Source organism: Tiliqua scincoides, chromosome 5, assembly GCF_035046505.1.
Source record: "Tiliqua scincoides isolate rTilSci1 chromosome 5, rTilSci1.hap2, whole genome shotgun sequence".
In the NCBI taxonomy this organism is placed as follows: domain Eukaryota; kingdom Metazoa; phylum Chordata; class Lepidosauria; order Squamata; family Scincidae; genus Tiliqua; species Tiliqua scincoides.
This window is the reverse complement of record NC_089825.1, coordinates 91,599,598-91,620,558: the sequence shown is the minus strand read 5'-3', so window position 1 is coordinate 91,620,558 and position 20,961 is coordinate 91,599,598. Positions and strand designations below refer to the sequence as shown.

General features: G+C 43.3%; 1 protein-coding gene and 1 pseudogene across 1 annotated transcript; both read right to left on the bottom strand.

The window, feature by feature from the left end:
• Positions 1–1,975: 1,975 nt before the first annotated feature.
• On the bottom strand, positions 1,976–19,525 carry LOC136651334 (ADP-ribosylation factor-like protein 5C). Its single transcript, XM_066627620.1, has 6 exons — positions 19,461–19,525; positions 13,604–13,664; positions 13,090–13,237; positions 8,389–8,472; positions 6,366–6,517; positions 1,976–3,415 (listed from the first exon to the last, which is right to left on the bottom strand). Exons 1-6 carry the CDS (start codon positions 19,504–19,506, stop codon positions 3,367–3,369), a joined length of 540 nt encoding a protein of 179 aa, XP_066483717.1. The 5' UTR covers positions 19,507–19,525; the 3' UTR covers positions 1,976–3,366.
• Positions 14,422–14,541, bottom strand: LOC136655193 (5S ribosomal RNA; annotated as a pseudogene).
• Positions 19,526–20,961: the final 1,436 nt, after the last annotated feature.

The following is a 20,961-nucleotide window of genomic DNA, read 5'->3' as shown; positions in this document are numbered from 1 at the left end:
GATCACCAAAAACCTCATATTTGGTTGCTGTCTCCTCCTAGCACTCCCCTGCTCTCCAATACTGCAAATCTTATCTTTATGACAGCAGGGGCTTCTGGGAAAGTAGGATGGATTCAGGAACAGGGAGTACGTCCCTCTAAAGCTACCCAATGTTGTCAGTGGCTTCTGCCCCAAGTCTTAGAAGCAGTGTCCACAGTACTCCATCCTTGCCTCTTAAAGACAGGCCATGAATGAATGATTGTGACATAGACAGGCAGGACCAAATGACATGATTTCACTTAATAAAATGCCCAGGGGTTTTTTCTTCATACTCCAATTCCAGTACATAATATTACACACTTGTTTTACACAGCCCACATAACTTCCTTTTAAATTTTGTTCAAGTGTTGTGAGGATATGGTATTTTCCTTGTGTTGAAACCAAGGAAAATGCAACACTTTTTATGTTCTTATGACACTTCCTCCTCACTCCAAAAACAGTGACTCCATTGCTATAGCGACAGTGACATGGAATGTAGGAGTACTGTACAAGCATCTCATTCACCTCCTGAAATTCTCTCTAATGCAATTAGTCACAGCTTGGAGAAGTTTTTGTGAATTATCAGGGGGTGGGCAAGGTGAGGTAAGGTAAATAGGAACACTTACATGAATTGTAGGATATGGAGATGTAAAGCACAGTACTAATCCTTAAAAATATGTTGGAGCTTAACAGTTTTGTGAATGCCACACCCTTTGTTTCCACATCCCAGATGTGCAAAACAGCTGCTTATGGCATTCTCATCTCAAGCTAGCCTACAGGCAGTAAGAGATCACGACCTACATATAAGGTAGGATATGGTGGGATAATGGACTACACAAATTTAGGCTCTGAGGTTTCACATTTTTGAATGCTCCTTTACAGCAAAAAACCTCTGCAAGTAGAAAACTAGCACAAGAGGAGCCACAACCCAAGAGGTTGGGTTAGACCAATGGTTCTCAAACTTTTTAGAGGCCCAGAGGCTCCTGTCTGATTTATAAATGCCAAGGGGTGTGGTTATAATGGTGATTGGGCAGCAGTGCCCTCCAAGTAGCAGCTTGTTTAACCCTTGATACACATAGCCTAATTTGTCCTGTTTATGCTGGTTTGAGACCATTAAATAAAATCCTACTACTACTATTTGTCCTGTCAATTTCACAAATCACCAAAAATTGGGTCATGATCCACTGGTGGGTTATGCACCCACAGTTTGAGAACCGCTGGGTTAGAATCTTTACCTCCTTGCATGCTAGATTTTTGCTTACAAGGAATTCTTTGCTCTGAAAACGTTTCAGTCTTTAAATCTTTGCTTTTGTCTCTTGTAGTGAACCACATTGCAAGTGTGGTTCAATATACTGTATCAACTGAATCAATACATCAATCAATGGATATAGATTCAAAATAACTTGCCAGGTATTTGTCTTTTGTAGTGAAGTGTTTGGAAAGCCCTGATTTGTAAAACTTTCAACATGTCTGAAGAACAAGAGGTCTGCAGCTATCTTTTTGCCCCATAAGGCTGAGAGGTGATGCGATTCATCTTAATGAATGATTTAAGAAAGAGCTCTTTTGCACAATGCAAAGGTAAGCAGCAGAAATCCTATTAAAGGTGCAAATGAGCATATCATTATGGAGGTTCCTGTGCATTTTGATCAGCCCAGACTGAAGATTTGCTACACCAGCCTAAATACGTACTTAGGATGGAGATGATCAACCCTGGCACCAATGCTTCATAACCCAGACAGGAAGACAGTAGTATTATGCTCCAGTTGTCAACGCACAGATGCAAATATTTAGGGTCTTAATACATCAGGGCAGAACAGGGAACAAAAAAATTGTTCTCCCAGTGATGACCATTGCATAAGCTTTCTTTTCAGGAAAATCTGGTAAATGACAAGGCAAAATGAGACTTAAAAAGTAAACAAACTTTAATTTTTTTTAAAAAGTCCAAACAAGCCATGTTTGGAAATAGTAAAAAAAAAATCCCAACAATTGCAGAATACTTAGATAAGGGAAGGGAAGATATCCTCTGTTCAAGTGTGTCAGAGCCTGCTGTGGACTATACAGTATATTCCTGTACCTTTTAAGAATCTCCAACAGCCTATAATGATGGGGACTGATCATTCCTTTGGAAAAATTGAGGCACTGCAGTTATCTTTGACCCCGTGAAACAACCTACACATGCAGGATAATTTTGCATGCCGAGATGCTGGAATGGACTGTGCCAGACTGGAGAGGCAGTAAATCATGTGTTTTGAATGCTCTCCTATACCACGAACAGCCAAACAGAAAACAGCAAGCAAAGGATTGTACTCCAACCTCCCTGCTATGCTAGTTTTTGACCTGCAAGGAATTTTTTAAAAAGTAAAACATGGATGAGCATTCAAAAGTGGTACTCCCTCATCTGTAGCCCAGAACGGAACAATTCATTGTAACATCTCATTCTGCTGCATAGGAAGCCCCAAAGTATGTGACTTGCTGTGCCGGGGGGGGGGGGGGATTGTAGGTTTTCAGGGCAAGATTGTAGTGGACTATTAAAACACACACATGGAGCTATGATGACTGTTTAGCCCTACATACAAAGAGCTCTTCCCTCAACACAGCTCTCCTTGGATAACATGCCAAGGCAAGTCTTGGCTGTGGAAAAAGGAATCTTCCTAAAACAGCAGCGAGGCAGCTCTCTTCTAATATGAGCCGGTCAGGCAGAAAAGTCAGGACTGACAGAAAGCACCTTGGAGAGGTAATCCCATAAGAATAAGGACAGTCTCAGACTACACGCTTGTCCTCCCAAGAATCTTGGGCACTTTCCCTACTTGGAAAGGAGCCCAGAGGTACAGCGAGAGGTCGGAGTGAAAATTCAAGGCATACTTGAATTCATACTTGAAAGTTCAAGGCATTCCACACTGCCTCTTCACCAGTTGTGGATCCCGTAACGATAAGGCAAAGCAGTTTCTTCGAAAGGAAGGCTGAAGCACAGGCTGTTTTTCTGCTCAGTAGCTTATGCATGATCTTTTTCAGGTGCACGGGGCCAACTGTCTTAAGAGGGTGCTTCGCTGATTTGTGCAGGAGAAAAGACTTCTGTTTCATCCCTCTCCACAACAGTTTGAAGTACATTCCCCCTTCCCTGCATGGCAAGACTGGTCCAGAAGGCTCTCCTCATCCCTTTCTCTGCTGTCACAATTCATATTACCTTCTGTAATATTTCATGTTCTCAAAAAAATGCATACAATTCAGTTCTGGTGGTTCTGGAGAGAAAATCCAGTCAAGGTTCAGCAAGTCCTGAGTGCTTGTAAAATGGAAATAAATAGACAAGGGTTTTCCTCCACCTCCCCTGGGAAGCTTTGGTTGATGAGGTCAGTTGGCTGCAACTCGAGAAATCATCCATTCTAAACCGGCTGGAAGGCTGCAGGGAGAGAGATGATAGGTTAAGTAGGGGAGAATCCAGAATCTGCCTAGTCATTAAGGCCTTCTTTATAGGCTCCCCCTAACAAAGGAGTGCTTAATCAGTGAAAAGTCTATTTCTAAGCTGACACCCTGTGTTAACACCCCTCCACCGAAGACATTTGCCTGGTGCCAACTACGTATAGTTTCAGGCCCACATTTAATTTCTCAAAGTTTTTAAGGAACAAAATGGGTTTAACTGCTATTATTGATATCTTATTGTTTACACTGGTTATTGTTTTATCCCGCATTCAGTGTTTCATTGATTTTACTGCAGGTATACATCAGATTTTTTACTGCAACTTAATGCTGCATCCCTCTTCCCACCCCAATCCTAAATGCCAGGACAGGAGCTCAAAGTCACTCAATACTGTATTTTCTACCTGTCCCCCATTACACCCCATATTCAGTGGCTGTTCTCGTCCAACTGCCATCCCCCCCATTTAATTTTAGATTTGATGTTATAGAACATTTGAAATTTCAAGTAACCAGCCATTTTACACTACACTCAAGATAAACATTGTTAAAATTTGGGAAAAGTCAAATTCAAATCCAGTATCGTAGGTTATGAAATCAAACATCTAAAAGTGATTCAAAATACCTCACCCATTACTGAAGTGATGACAAATTTGTTAATTACAAACAAAACCCTTAAAACAAAATCCAAATTAGAAATAATTGCGACACACACCCCCAATTAACAATAAATGATACAGGTTAATTACCCCTTATCTGGACTGCTTGGGAAGGGAAGATGTCTGGATTTTGGATTTGTCTGGATTTCAAATAATTGCATAAATATAATGGGAAATGCTTCTTCATGCTCTTTTCACTGTCACCCATATGGGTCTCAGCTGGCCTCTTAGTCATTTTTCAGTAACATCTTTACAGGTACACACCACAGAGCTTACAGTCTGTACCTGCACTGTACACGGGTATAAGCACAAGACCTTCTAGTTTCATAATACAGGAAGCTTGTTTAAACGTTCTTGGACAAAAACATCTGGATTTCAGAATAGTCCTGATTCAGGATGTCCGGATAAGGGGTAATCGACCTGTATATCCTTGCAGTCACAAGTCAAAATAACCAAACTGACTATGGAAGCGACACAGCTCCAGTCTTCCTGAAATAATTTAGAAATGGACTATAGATTTCATACAAAATGTCAATGTTTCTTTTTCCAGAAACTATTTTCTGCCTCATTGCCAAATCTGCCAATTGTTCCATCCACATTTGAATCAATGGGTTGTTGCGACCCTTCCGCAGTTGCTCATAACTAAGTGTTTCCATATTCAGGCAGTTGTCGAAATCCAATCTCTTTCTCTTTTTGCTATCTTTAACATTCTGTGGCTATGGGAACCACTCAGCATGCTTGAACCACATCAGGCAGGCTTGAGTCACTCTCCTCCCCTTTTTCTTTTCACAAACTTCTGTATACCTGGGGAAGGGGGTTTCCATCAAGAATGCTGAACCCACAGCCTTTGTTTTGGTAGTTTCATATACAATCTGACAGGTACTCAATCACCTAAGTTTGCTATAACTATATAGGCAAGTTGATCCTGCAACAAATGTTGCCGTTCCCAAGTTGGGGACCACAAGGAGAGTGGTGTGTTACTTTATTCCTTGGATGTATGCCTAATCCTCCTCTTCCTAAACTCCATTTTCCTGTCTTTTTCAAGTTGCACATTTCATTTTAACTATCTCTCCAGCAGCCTTCATCAGCTATAGAATCACACAGCCTGTCCAACTCCTGGAATCTTCGATTTCAAAAGTGTTGGGGTCATTTCCCCCCCGCCACCCAAGTAGGAATGAGAGTTATAGAAAACAATGGAAAAGTCCAGGATTTTAGCATTGCATTGGGCAGCAAGAGCATTTTCCCCCCTCCCAAAAAAAGAGTAGAAAAGATGGGAGTTCCCCGTCCCATAGCCAATGGAATTGTTTAATACTTTCTTATCACTATATGGCACAAACATTTGGAAAGGCCTGTCATGATCAAATGGGTCCCAAGAACTAGATGAGCATTGGGGAAGGGTGATGTTGACAATTTATCTTTTAATTTGCAAATGTTTCTACTTTTGCAGACTAGTGTTCCCCCATCCACCCATGTCCTTGAGTATGTAAAAACCACCATCTTATTTTTAGGTGACTCTATTTAGCATCCCACGTGTCCATTCAACTACCTAAATTTACTGTTACCATATAGATTGTGTTTTAATTCTGTTTTTATGCTTCCCTTTCTGGAAAATGCCTTGCAATGTCCTTCAAATATTAAAAGACAGGGTATAAACAAGTTATAATTAGGTATTTCTTTCAAAGATATCAGCTAATTGGTGAGGGGGCACACGGCATCATTCAAAATGTTTTTAATTGCCTAATTTAATCAACTGCCCAAATGTTTCAGAAAATATCAGGTCTTACTGTGATTTGCAAGCCTCAAACAGAAACACATCAGGATTTGATATTATACATACATATGCAATATTATATATGCATATATAATCTCCTTCCCTTTTCATTTTATTTGGTTCTGTTATGGTTCTGTTGCAATTTTTATTCACAAATAGAGGAAATTTGTGGATTTGATATTTTCAGTTAAAATAATGATAACAAACTTGAGAGCCAGGGTGGTACAGTGGTTTGGGAGGTGGACTTAGACCTGAAAGATTGAGGTTCAAATCCCCCCTCAGCCATGAATCTTCTTGGGGGACCTTGGGCCCGTCACTTTCTCTCAGCCTCACCTACCTCACAGGGTTGAGCTGTGGAGGAAGGGTGGGATAAAAATGTGAAAAATAAACTTGTGTCATCATGATCAATTCTAATCTTGCCAGTGTTTGCTGATTTCATGAGACACAGAGTTCCACAGGTAAAGGACACCAATTTTTCTCAACCTTCCTAGACACACAATACTCACCCCTCTCCTGTGAGTGCACAACATCCTTGAATATGCCATGGGTGGTCTTTGATGGAGCTGAGGGTGAGGAACTTTGAGATCTCAGAGGTAGACATGGAATTTTTTATATCCTGCTTGTTAGCAAATATCAACACAGCTGCATTACGCAGGTCCTGGAGGGATGAAGGAGAAAATTTACCATTCACCTCCAATTTTCACTGCCTCCTTTGGTTGGTTGACCACAACCAAAGAAATAACCCACAAAACTTAAGGCTACAGAGACAATTCAGAGACATTTCCCTAACATAATGCAGGTCACTAGATAAAATAATGCTTCTTCAACAGACTTAAATACTTTTGGGTAGAGGAACACTTTCTCCCCCAATGTAGATCCATCATCAGACACAAGAAATTCACCAGGACTATCTTCACTTACACTTACTATATGTAAGACTAGTTTTAAACAAACTATCTTAAAGCCCAGTCAGGTTTGTTCAATGTTTTATTCCGGGTAAAAAAAAAATTCTCACACACATTCATTCAAATATAACCTCGATTCATATGTAGGCACTTCTGCCCTTTGCATTTTAACACTGCTTACTGTGTTCATTTCTCTTTAATACTTAAGCATACACAAAATATGCAACCTGAAGCTAAAGATTTACTTGGTTAGTTCCACCAGCTTCTGAAAAGCATCCATGCCTGTTCATTTCCTAGCTGCAACCACCACACAGGGCCTGGGCCTATGTCAGATTTTCCCCTCGGTTGTAGTCGTTGTGTTCAACTCTACACCAACCTCTCCTTCTAGGACCTTCACTGCAATGCCCTTTAGGGCGATTTCTGGTTCCTCTTTCAGTTTCACAGACATCCGCTCAGCCTCCCCTTCCCCACACTCCTTACAAAGCATTCCTGCTACTATTGGTTGGCAATAGCACACACTTCTTACAATCCCTGGACCATGTGTGTGGCTTCTCCCAGATCAGCAGTCTCCAAACCACGGACTGCTGTGAAAACAAAAAGCCTTACCTGTTGTCAGCGGAGCTTACCATTCTGTGCTGCCCCATCTTATCCTGCTAGTCGATCTTCTCACAAAGTTGCTCTGGTCAGCCGCTTTCACCTGGAAATCCAGGCGCAAAGCCTGCTGGGGTGACAGGCAGTGGAAGTGACTGCCCAGTGCAACTTTGTGAAAAGATCGGCAGGCTAGATAAAATGGGGCAGCACGGAATAATTGGCACCTGTTGTCCTAGACCAGGGTTTTCCAAACCCCAGCCCAGGGGCTGGATCCAGGGTTGAAGGAAAGCCCTCCACTTCTTGAGCGGAATTTACTGTTCTGCCTCTATGCCGTGTGTTGTCTCAGTAGTTCTGGGCACACTGATGCTCTGGGCAGCTGTGTCTGCCTGGACATCCAGCTGCACAGCTTTCTGGGATGCAAGGCAACAGACATGACTGCCCAGAGTGACCCAGTGCCCAGATCTACTGAGAAAACACATGGCGCAGATGCAGAATAGTAAGCTCCAGTCCGAACAAGGAGCGCTTTTTGGGTGCACAGAGGTTGCGAGTTTTGCGGCCGCTGTCCTAGACAAACCATCCAACCTCTGTTTTGTTGCACAATCTACATTGTTGTCAACATTCTATTGCTGTCAGTCTCCTACTGAGCAGCAAAGCTGTTGGCAAACATTCTATGATATCACAGCAGTTCAGCCAATGGAGGGTGAAGAAGCATCTAGCAGGTGTAAACCAGTTTTTATTTACATAAATAAGATTGAAACACTTTAAATGTAATTACAAATTGCTTAAAATCACACAGCCATACAGTTTTCTCTGTAGTAACACAACATTACGCATGCCTATGCATGTGTTAATGCAGAGAAGGAAAGATACATACATCTATCAGTGCTTTGTGGCAGTTTGGGCTGCTGCAATATAATTTTATCATACCTTGTTATGGCCAGAGTGTCCTACGTTACAGGCTCATGTAATGTAAAACAGCCATGAAACAGTACCCGAGATATGCCACAATGCGTCTTCTGTGGCAGCCACTCACCTCATGAGCCAGCATCTTGTACAGCTCCTCTTTTGTCACTGTCAGCCTCTCACGGTCTGTACTGTCGATCACAAGGATGACAAACTAAAGGGGAGCAGAAAGCACCACATCTATGAGTTGTCTAAGCAACAGAAATCAAAGTCTAGAGGTAGAACTAGCACATTATGGCAGCTGATCGAAGCCACCAAGTGCTATGGCTCAAGTGTGGACCACTCCCACATAATCCTTTATGTCTGAGAATCCTCTATGTCTCCTCTATAACCAGCAACAAATGCTATTCAAATGCACTGCTTATTTTTGCTTTGTATACCTCCAAGGCTTAGCCCATGCATTAAAAATAAGTTTAGGAAACTATCACTGGACCAGCGTTTCTCAAACTGAGGGTCAGGACCCACTAGGTGGGTCGTGAGCCAATTTGAGGTGGGTCCCCATATCAATGTGTATTTTATTTTTAATATATTAGAATTGATGCTACCATGGTATGTGTCTGCATCTGAGGAAATGTTAGAGATCAGCACTTTGAACAGGCTACTACGTATATGCTTTTATCAGTGATAGTCAGTGGGGTTTACTCTCAGGTAAGTGTGGCTAGGATTGCAGCCTTTGGGATGTTTAGGGAAAAATTTTTTAAACTGATCAGCAACTACTTGAGAGGGTTTGGAAGAATCTTTATTTTAAATAAATTTTTAAACTTACACTTATTGCAAACTTTTGATTTAATTAGGGCCCAATCCTGTCTAACTTTCCGTGCCGATGCACCGCTGTGCACTGGAGGCAAGGGAACATTCTCTTACAGTGATAAAAGCCTCCAAGACTGCCCCAACACCATAGGATGCAGCACACATTCCACTGGCATGGCTGCATCAGCACTGGAAATTTGGTAGGATTTGGGCCCTATTTACTCAATCTAATTTAGTCATATGGGTGTGTTAAAAATTTTCCTGCTGGTTCTGGTCATGACATCACTTCCAGGTTAATGACATCACTTCCAGTGCGTCCTGACAGACTGTCGTTCTAAAAACTAGGTCCTGGTGCTAAAAAGTCTTATGATTTTGAAACAAAGAAATGTAGTTTGAGATCTTCGCACTTGTCACATCATTTGCAATGTCTTTTTTAATTTGTGTGTGTTTTTAATAAAACTTTTTTTAAAAAAGGATTTTAAAAAAAGTTTGAGAACCATCGCACTAGACTCCAATGAATCCTTGCCTGTGCTGGTTCAGAATCATAATCAGCCTACCTCAGCATTTTGTTTCCTGAGCCAGCAACCAGCCAGTGGTCCCAGAGATAGTAAAAAGCAGCTGTGGCCATAGTGGCTGACAGACTGAGTGACAAACCAGCAAATCCCCACTTTGAACCTCACCTCTACCACAAGCTCACTGGATAGCCTTTGGCAAGCTACTTCCTTTCAACGTGAACCCAACTGTGGGTAATAATACAGCACTATTTACTTTACAGGTTTGTTCTAACGAGAACATGTGAAGTGTGTTGCACACTTAATATGCTATAGGGACAGTTACGGGGCTGTGGGGTCCAATTGGAAACATTTTTTGTGGGGCACCAGGTTCACAGACAAGGCCTAGAATTTTAGAGATAAAAATAAAATTTATTATAGACTTTATCTCTCTGTGGCAGAATGGAAAGCCATCCAAATGTGCGCTTAAATGTGCATGTGAATTAAGGGACCAAATAGATCGAAGCACATTTTAATATAAAATTGCATACATGTAAGCCTGCAAGTAAACAAATTACCGTAAATATGTAGATTAGCTTTGAAACATAAATAGTTATAAAACTACTTGTGTTAATGACTGTAAAATGATTTAGTAAAAATATTAGTTTTTTATTTTTTACCTTAGCGTGGGGGGACCTTAGGTGTGGGGCCCTTGTGGGAGCAACTGGTCCAGTTGGCTTAAAGCTGGCCCTGATGCTGTACAAATGATGAAGTAGTAACAATAATAATTGTATGCGCCCTACAATCATCAGATGGGGCCCTGCTTATGTTACTGCCGCCATCCAAAACCAAGAGAATGGCAACAAGGTGCAGGGCCTTTTCTGTTGTGGCACCATGTCTATAAAATCAATTCCTAGAAGATCTGAGATCTCTACATGGTTTTCAGCAGGGTTTAAAACCACATCTATTTCACCTGGCTTTTGAGGAAAGGAAGATGCTTCTAGGGACCCCCTTTTTAATCAAGTGTGTATAAGTTTTGTTACTTTGTGATGTTTTTAAGGTTTTCTTTCTGTTTCCAGACGGTTTTTATCTGCTCCTGTATTGTTTTTAATTGCTTTTATTTAATTCCATTTATAACTATTTTTATTGATCTATTGTACACCGCTTAGAGCTCCTGGAAAAGTGGTATAGAATTCTTTTAAATAAAGAAAAGCAGAGAAAAGAAAAGCTCTTTGGTTGAGAAGTCCGAAAGCTTCTATATCTGAGAGCTGCAGCACAGTTGTGGCTAAGGGCTGAGCTGATCAGGAAGCTCCCCATTCAACTCTCACCCTTTCTGTGAACTTAAGAGGTGGCTTTTAGACAAGCCACAATCTCTGCTGGCTTATAGCTGCAGCAAGAAGCTTGAATAACACTGAGCAATACTGGGTGAAACCTCAAAGGCCAGGGAATGGGAGAGGGAGGGCTGAGCAGGGCTTTGAACTGGTTTGAGAGTCTCTCTATCGTTGTCCCTTCATGTGGTTAGCAAAAGCAGCATAAGTTATGCCAACCACTTAAAGCCCTAATTCGTATGGTCCCATGATGTACTTCTTTAGCACTGCTTTGAACAGTAGAGGGGTTGGCGACAGGGGAGAGAATGGCAAAGCATACAGGGCCATGCAGCTTTCTGGACCCAGAAGCAATGTACAGTCTCCATGGAATTTAACAAGGGATTCTAAATGCAAGGGATAAAGTTTATCTTGGGTGGATGAAGTGGGTTTGGGGTTTTCTGGGCTTGTTTTGTTGATCTGCTGCCTGGGCAGAAACAAGAGAAACATACAGATGGATGGTAAAAGAGAGAGAACGAAAAAAAACACATTCCAGAATCTAGAAATGGCAAGAATGTGCACTTGGCAGACTAGGGGACGTGTCTCAGCTTGGTTTTGTTCTGTCAAAGCAGACGGGAGAACTGTGACACATTCAGGGCTCGGTCTAGCTTCTCCCAGTAAAATGTTTTTTTAGTCTCATTCAGAACCAGTGGGAATAAAAGGTCACAAAAAGCACAGCTAAGCAAGAAGGCATAAATGGAGGTTGGCAGGGGAACTAGCAGTGCATGCAAAAAGTGCATCAAAGGGATGGTATACAGAGCACAACTACTTGGAGTCAAGACAGTGCACCAGAACCAGTGTCTTATTAAACAAAGGGTTCATCCTCACAAATTGCAAATAATAAGCTGTATTGCCTCAAACTGCAAGCAGAGACTTCTTTGACTGAATGCTCTTCCATCCAGAGGTATTCCTAGGTTTGGAGCTGCCTGGTGTGGCACTAATCTGCAGAAGCCTGGCAATCCAGAAGTTCAGGGGTGATGTAACTGCATCGTTCAAGACCTTCCAGGCTACTGCCTTAAATGCAAAAAGCCTGTCTCCAGACCACCTCTGTTTGGTGATCTTCGGCTCGTGCTAGGCCCAGTTGCTTCATGTTCTTGCCAGCGAGCAGTAAAAACACAATTGTCACATAGAGGGCAAGGCAACTGGGCCCACAGTGGGCCAAAGATCAAGGAATAGAGGCTCAGGCAGTGTGGTGTCACACCTTCCAAGGGTGACAGCTGGTGCACTCATACCACGCTCACCATTGCTTCCATTCATCCCTGCCAAATACCTGCATTTATACAGTAAAAGCATTCAAATCCTTTCACAGATGATCTTGCTGAAGTTCTTATAACAAACCTGCAAGTCAGGTCAATATTATTGCCATTGTATTGTAGGCTGCCAGGGGGTGAGGGAGAGAAAAAGAGAGAGGCTTTCCTAAAGCTACCTTATTAGCTCATGGCAGAGGCAAGAATTTTATAACTTGTACCTTAGTCTTTGGCCGCTGTGCTCACCCAACTCTCACAGAACCTAGATGTCTGGGAGAAGGGTTCTGAGTCTAACTTCTTCCTGATGTATCAGTTTTCTATGCAGAAAAATCCTTTTTCTCCCACAGGAGCACATTCTGTTCTGTAAGGCCCTGCCCAAGTGGTTCAGTCCAGAGACAAGTTCGCCACTACATCTGCTGTTTATGGTAATTAGGTCAAAATTAAGTCTAAAGTCAGGAGGAAAAGTTTAGAGGCAGCCAATTCTGGAACAGAATATCCCTGAAACAGCTGTAGGAGGAAAGGAATACACCAATTTTAAGGAAGACAGATATATTTTAGCAGTACGTCCTACAGTAACTCTTCTGGTACCTCTGTAGGGCTCTTCCAGGACCAGAACAGATTTAACTCCTTTCCTTCCTAATCATCCATGATGATGGGGAGGGGATGATTCTATCACTTTAGCTCTATGGGCATATTTTCAGGAATGCACCTGCTCTCTACTAAAGTCAACTTGACCTGAGCAGGTTGATTTGTAAGTGGTTAATGGATGGATAGAACTGTGCGCATCAAGGTGACTGATCGATCAGGTTTATGGTGCAGTTGCATCAATGGGTTGGGATTTCCAGATCTTTCCTCCTCCTCTATTCCCAAAATCCATCTTGCTTCCACCACCCAGTACACTGGATCCAACCCCACTCACCTCTGTGTTGGAATAGTATGTGTTCCAAGTAGATCTCAGGGTTTCCTGCCCACCAATGTCCCACATCAGGAAGTGTGTCTTGCGTAACACGATTTCTTCCACATTGCTGCCAATGGTTGGCGACGTATGCACGACCTCATTCATCAAGCTGGTGGAAGACCAGGCCAGACCAGTGAGCTGCTATAGCTCCCTGCAGCTTCCCCCAGCCCCAGAAAATAAGCCATGCTAGGGAATCTAATTGCAGCAATGAACTAGATTTGGAAAGCTGATCAGAACCAAGAGGACAAAAGTCGATCATGAACAGCCCCCAAATTGTAGCAGGAACACATTTTGCACAAATACCCCACATCCCACTGGGTTGGGTTCATTCAGTGCTGTGAGAGAGGAAGTTTGCATATGCCCAAAAGCACCTGTACAACTACAGAGCCATGCTCACTCCTAGTGCCTTGAATTTGATCAGGCCACTTGACCAGCAGACTGAACAAAAATCTAGAGGAGGAAAGGAGATACTCACAACTGATAGAGGATGGTGGTTTTTCCAGCATTGTCCAAGCCAATAATTATCACCTTATGCTCTAAAAGGAAACAAAAAAGCATTTTATTACCAAGCACATAAAAAAGCATTAAGATTTCTTTAACTCATCTATTCTGTTGGGGCATCACATTTTGAAACAATGTTACCAGATTATCAATTCAGAATTTTTGTACTAGCCTCAATATTGGTAGGTTTTACTTAAAAACTAACCAGTTTTCTCTTGCATTCTCCCCCATGTCCTCAGACAATGATGAATCCCTTATTTTTAAGGGCATCATAGTTTATATGGGTGCAAGGGATGCCCTTTCTTTACCCTCTTGCAAAAATAATCAGGCTTTTACACTTCACTAATGGCAATTCCCACAATCCACACAGACAATAAGAAAAGGAAGAGACAAAGAAGCCTCCCCCTGCTTCTATGGTGAGGCCCAAATTCTCCTTTGCTTGGTTGGGGGCAACTACAGCAATAAAGCTGAAAAGTACCACTCTCTCTAACATATTACCCCCACACACACTTTCTTTCAAGTCTCCCATCATATTGCCCTCATCAGCGTTGCACTGAATAATCTGGACACTTGTGTGCATGAGTCTGCACAAGGCCTCATAGAGGCCCTTACTGACTCCTCACCACTGGCCATGCTAAAACACAGATGCAAGTCCTTCTCCCAAACTTTGCATCCTCATACTTCCATGTGCCCCATTCCAGACATCCAAAAGCTATGGCATATGCCAAGCACAGAGCCCTTTACTGTCACTATGCAGGTTGGCAACCTTCAGTCTCGAAAGACTATGGTATAAGCCTACAGCACCTGGTATTCCCAGGTGGTCTCCCATCCAAGTACTAACCAGGCCTGACGCTGCTTAGCTTCTGAGATCAGACAAGATCAGGCATGTGCAGGGTAACCGTTGCTGCTCACTATGCAGACTGGAATGGGTACTGTTGCCATCATGCCCTCACCACCTGATTCCTTTGACCTCCTCTCCTTTTTATCATATGTATATCTCCACGTAGAACCAGAAGCCCAGAGCGACGCTACAATGCTAATAAACTGATCACAGCTTTTGAGGACTTCAATAATAAACTTCACTGGAGCTTCTGAGGACTACAGTCCATCAGATCTTCTGGTGTAATTCTCAGTAAGCAAGTCTGCACATGCACACTCAGGTACAAAGAAAAAAATTAAACACCAGGGTGGTCAAATCTGTATATTGTTTGTGTGCGTTGCATGCATCTAAAAGAAGATAAAAAACTAGTGTACAATTACAAACTGGAGTACAAAAAGCAAACTGGTGTACAGTATATACTGGTGTATATACAAGATAAGGATGTTGTTAACTTGCAATAGCAGTAACTGACGATAACATCATTCACACAGTGCTAGCTTAACTGTGAAATGCAGCGTTTCTCAAACTGTGGGTCGGGACCCACTTGGCGGGTTGTGACCCAATTTCCCATAGAGCCTTCAGTGAAAACACAAGTGATGGAAAGATCAGATAAACTACAGGTATAACCTAATTATCCACTGATTTTTTTACCTGCTGTTTTATCAGAAGATAAGGGCCCTTTAAATTAAAGGAAAAAAGTTGTATAACAATAGCCTCAGGCAGCTGGCTGACAATCCAACATTCTCTCTCCAGGCACTAAGAACAGATTCGCTCCAAGGCAAATGACCTCTCCTTTCCCCCTGAGCATGTGAAAGAAAGATAATCACTTTGCATTCCTTCCCAGTACTGAGCTCTGGTTGAAGGGGTTCACGGGCTTAGAAGCCTTTCTAAGCACCTGGAGAGAGACTGATTGATGGACTGTCTGCCTAATGACTCTGTCTTACATCGAAAAGGTCAGCAAGGTTTTTAAAAATTGCCTAGCAAAGGGACATTGTCTCTTAAATTGATCTGCTTTAATGTGATTTTTACCACCCAAGTGAGTTCTGGGAACAGAACCCTACTGAATAATGTAACTGCCTCAAGCCCTGTAACTATTCAAAAATCAGATAGTGCTAACTTCTAGCAAAGAGGTGAGCTCCTGCATTTTGCAAGGACCTGACCTACTTCAGTTTGCAAGCCCATGTAAATACAGGGATACAAATGTTTGCGGGACATTTTTGCTAGTGTGCTTTTTTCCCCCAAGTCTGTCAGTGGCAAGTAGCGGGGACAGGTGAAAGCTGGGTCACATAACTAAGCCCATCAAGTCTTGAGGTATTCACTGGGGCTGCCTCATTATGAAAAATGGATCGAGTTTGTTGCAAATAAATAAATACTTGTAAATAATAAATTTCTTTCTAGATCATCTTTTCTTAATTCTTTTAAGGTAAGTCCTGGTAAGGTATCATTTTAAAAAGTGGGTCTCTGTGCTAAAATGTTCAAGAACCCCTGGTGAAATGGAATAGAGAAGATTGGCCCCTTGTTCAGGTCAGAGACCAAATAACCACACAATGTTCTAAATGCTGATTCAGCTGATTTGTGCCCTAGACTTCCTTCTGAGTTCTTCTGTTAAGAATGGCAAGCAAATCGCAAGACTTGACCACAAAAAGTTTTAATTTCTCTTCCCCCTCCCCCCCAATACAGCAAAGGCAGCACATCTTGGCATGCAAAAGATGCCTGGAGCATGAGCGAACTCAGCAAAAGTCATGTACTGCCTTTACCGTTTCTTTTTATCCTATCAGCAAAATACAGATTGCAATGGAATGCCTTGTACTCCACCCCAAAGCTCTTTAAAATAAGGTCAGTAACAGAGTACACAGAGGAAACCAGAACAAAGCAAACACACTGTCACTTGATTGGGGCCAAGGTTCGAGGCAAATGCCATTTCTCAATAAATTTGGTGAGTGGTTTCATTTCATCCAAAATCTCAGAAAAGTTGGTTTCAAACTGAAGGCTGTATGTAAGGCCCCCCCCCCTTTTTTTTTCTATAGCAGAGATAAAATTCCATACAAGGTCAGATCAGGTACAAAGAATGGCTTTCTTGGCAAAGTGCCCTTTTTCTATCAAGAAAAAGTGCCGGCAGCAGCTTTATCAGATGAAAAGAATGTTTAGGTTGCTTTGGGGAGAAGGAAGGAAGGAAGCCTTACTCCAAAGGCAAAGAAACAATGGAAAGACTGGGTTGCTCTGAACAGCCAGTAGACCAATCCCAAAGCCAGCTTGAAAGCAACAGTCTGCATGAGCCACATTGTCTCAAACTCCAGGTGGCATTATCAAGAGCATATGCTGGGTCCTGATAGGCTGTGACAATTTGTTTCCACCAAGCTTTCCCCCCCCCTTCCAAATGCAAGCAAATGTTTCAGAAGATGTACACCACACTGCAACTCAAGGTGCTCACGTACTGACATGCTTGCAAATAGTGCTATGCCTTACTGCAAAGGTGCTTTAAACATGAACATGTGCATGACTCACTGAACTTAACTCAGAAAAAATATAGCAACTATGCCTCCAAACAGCCCTAATGCACTAAGATCTCTATTCCTAATGCACAAGGATCTCTATGGGGCAACATGGGGACAGTGTTGCACACACATTCCTCATCTGCTGGATGTGCTCTGCATCCCCCTTCCCTAAACTCTTGCTATGAACTGAATACAGCATATCCCTCTGGTCTTCTGTGAACGTATTTCTACATTCAGACCAAGTTAAGTGGATCAAGGCAGTTGTACATGGAACACATGCATCCAAGTGTGCAACTGAGATCAGATGACAAGCTGTGAATGGTATGCTTGTTTACATTTGCAAGTACTTGCATGTGTTGAGTTCTCATATATCTGCATGCAACCTTTTACATGAAAAATAGATACCCAGAAAACAACCTTCCAAAGCATGTGCTTGTGAGTGTGTTACAGCATGTGGCTGAAATAAGGCAAGAGTCTCACACAGATGTCTTTATGGCTTCATCTCCCCCCCCCCCAAAGTCTTGAGAAATTAGAAGGTCCCTGAACTAGAGTATTTTGTTGAAAGATGGAGAAAAAACACTTAACATGAAACCCTTTCTGAACAAAGAGTGAAAAACTCTCAACACCCTCACATCTGTTTGAGCTCACATGGTGTAACAGAGGCTTCAAGTGCACAGGTGCTATACCCCACAAACCTCCCTGCACATCTACATTTCCTGTGATCATCAGGTGGTGGTGGTTTCATCTCAGATCCGGAACATGGTCTAAAGTTGCCCCCAATGTTTCTGTTGTCCATTTCTTTGCTCTACTTGGTAACCTGGCTTTGAGTGAAAAGTGCGCAAGTATTCTTCCCACCAAATACATCCTAGTTGGTCACTCTCACTTGCATCCTGAATTCTGTTTTCTCTGCTCTTCTGACAAAACTTCCTTCTCTCATCTGTTGCTACTTCCAACCCACACCCTGCAATTATCCCCCCCAGTCCACTAACAGATTCAGGCCCTGGCCTTTGTCTCTCCTAAACAGCCTCAAAGTAAAGAGCAACAACAATACAGAATATTTATTCTGGAAAGTGCACCAGGCATGTACTGCAGTGACAAAATATAGGAGGATTAACCCATTTTTGCCCAGCCCACAGGTTCACACGTTTGATCCCTGTTACGTATATGCAACATTGGGCAAAATGGCTTTTAATTTATAAAGTGGTTCTGCCAAGTCCTCCATAGATGATCTACAACAGCAATCACAGCTCCTACAAGAAATCTCCAAGTTTTCAAGATCTCTCACTGGTCTTCCCACATCTCTCTGTTTAAATAAGATTTCCCATCTCTGTCCCTCATCACAACATAGCAGCTTGTCCCCACACTTACACAAAGTCATCCCCACAGCCAGCACCCAAGTTTTCATACACCAGCTGTGTGTAATCTCTGCCCACACGAACCATGAATACAAAAACACCCCCACCACAAAAGCCATTCCTCCCACAACAGCCAATGAGTCTGCTGTACTGGGAAGATCAGAGCCCCCCATCCCATTTCACCCTCCCATATGGCATTAAATTCCTTGAAAGGAGAAGGGGAGGGGAGAGAAAAAAAAAAGAAGTTGAGGGGGAGGAAGGCAACTGCCAAAGAAAGGACAGCAACACACTCCAAGAATAAAGGACCAAAAAGGGCAAAGAAAAGAGAGTGAAAGGGAGGAGGGGGGAAGATACAGAAAAGGGGGATATACAGAAGGGGAGAGGGGGGAGATACAGAGAGGGGGCATGCAGAAGGGGAGGGGGGAGATACAGAAAGGGGGAGATACAGAAAAAGGGGATACAGAAGGGGAGAGGGGGAGATACAGAAAAGGGGGGAGGGAAGATACAGAAAGGGGGCATACAGAAGGGGAGAGGGGGAGATACAGAAAGGGTGGAGATACAGAAGGGGTGGGGACGATACAGAAAGGGGGAGATACAGAAAGGGGGATACAAAAAGTGGGGAGGGGAGATAAAGAAAGGGGGAGATATAGAAAGGGGGAGATACAGAAAAGAGGGAGACACAGAAGGGGAGAGGGGGAGATAAAAGGGGAAGATATCGAAAGGGGAGGTGGAAATAAAGAAAAAAACAAGCAAGAAAATGATGGAGGAGGCAAAGCAACAGTGGAAGGAGACAAAGTGGAGAGAGAGAAATAAAGAACAAAGAGAAAACGGGAAGGAAACGGTGCCAGGGGAAAGGGGGGTGAGCAGAAGCAGCCAGACAGAAACCAGGCAATAGGTAGAAAAGGAAACCAACAAGGTGGACAGGAGAAAATGGGAGCGAAAGGGCCAGGAGGGCAGGGGGAAAGGGGGAACGCGAAAGCGAAAACAAGGGAGGGAAGAAAGCGCGACCTGGAGAAAGGCAAGGGGAGAAGGAGCCCGGACGAGAGGCGGGGGGCCGAGAGAAGATCAGGGCCCGGCAGTGGGAAGGAGCGGGGCACCCACCGCGGCTCCCAAACACGCCCAGGAGTTTGGCGAAGAGCTGCCCCATCACGACTCCGGCAGCCGTCTCGGCAGACGCCGCTCCGCGCCCGGCTTTATCAGCTCGGCCGGTGACGCGCACAGCCCCAGCGCCGCCCCCGGCCCCGCGCTCCTCCCTGCGCAGGAGGCGTTCAGGGGTGCGGGCAGGTGGAGCCGGGGGTCCGGCGGCGGGAGGGCGCTGTGCATCTGCTGCGCTGCAGCAGGAATGAGAGCCCAAGCCTAGGCATGCAGGCACTTAGGAGGAGGTCCCATTGGAGTCAATGGGGCTTACTCCCAGGAAAGTGCGGATCGGATTGTAGCCTGACGGCCCAATCCTAGCCACACTTTCCTGGGAGTAAGCCCCAAAGACTCGAATGGGACTTACTTCTGAGTAGACATGCATAGGATTGGCCTGTGAGATGGTATGAAGGCTGCTGGCCCATGCACTTGGGCATAGGCTTGCCCTATAAGGCTGCAATCCTATCCATACTTACCTGGGAGTAAGCCCCATTGGCTGCAATGGCACTTACTTTGGAGTAGATGTGCTGAGGATTGGGCCCTAAGTGTCTCTTCCACAGTTCTGCAGTTGTTGTGTGTTTCCCTACATATGTTGCATGTGTCTGTTTAGCAGAATGTCTGAGATGGATCTAGCACAGGGGTTCCCAAACTTTGTAGCACCAGGACCCACTTTTTAAAATGGCACTCTATCAGGACCCACCTAGCTTTATTAAACCTTCAAAAAGGAGGTCAAGAAAGAAATAATATAATAACCAGAAAAAATACCCACACACATTTACCTCCTTATATTTACACATGCTTGCAAACTGCAGGAGCTGAGCTCTTTGCAGGGTAATTAGCATCTACAGTATCTGATTTCTGAACAGCCTCAGGGCTTGAGGCAATTAGCCTTCTGATCTTTCCATCACCCTTTGGCAACCCACACAAAATCAGGTTGTGACCTGCCAGTGGGTCCTGACCCACAGTTTGGGAACCACTGATCTAGCAACATCAGCTGTAGTCTAATAAATAGCCCATGCCACAAAGTCATATGATGTAGCATTTCAAGGCATGCAAAACATTTCACATTAGTTCTTTTCAGGGATGGGGACTCAGGCACTGACTCAAGGACTCAAGAGTTTTACCCGACAAATGAAAAGACTTGCACAGACTCAAGTCAAGACTGGCTTTTGTGTGTACTTATGACTCTGTTTTGTGTGTGTGCTTGCTTGCTTTTTTCTTATTGCCACTTCCACTACTCAACTCGTTTCTCAAAAAGACTCATAAAGTCAAAATGATTCAAAAAATGGATCTGGATGAGTCACAACAGCTGCCTGTTATGACTTGTGGGTGACTCAAATCAAGGGGGACAGAGACTCAGGACTCAACTCCAGATTGGCACTGTGACTCCAGCACATCCTTGGTTATATTCTTAATTGTGGGAGTATCTCAAGCCATCCCTTCAAGTATCACCTAGAAATAAGTCCCA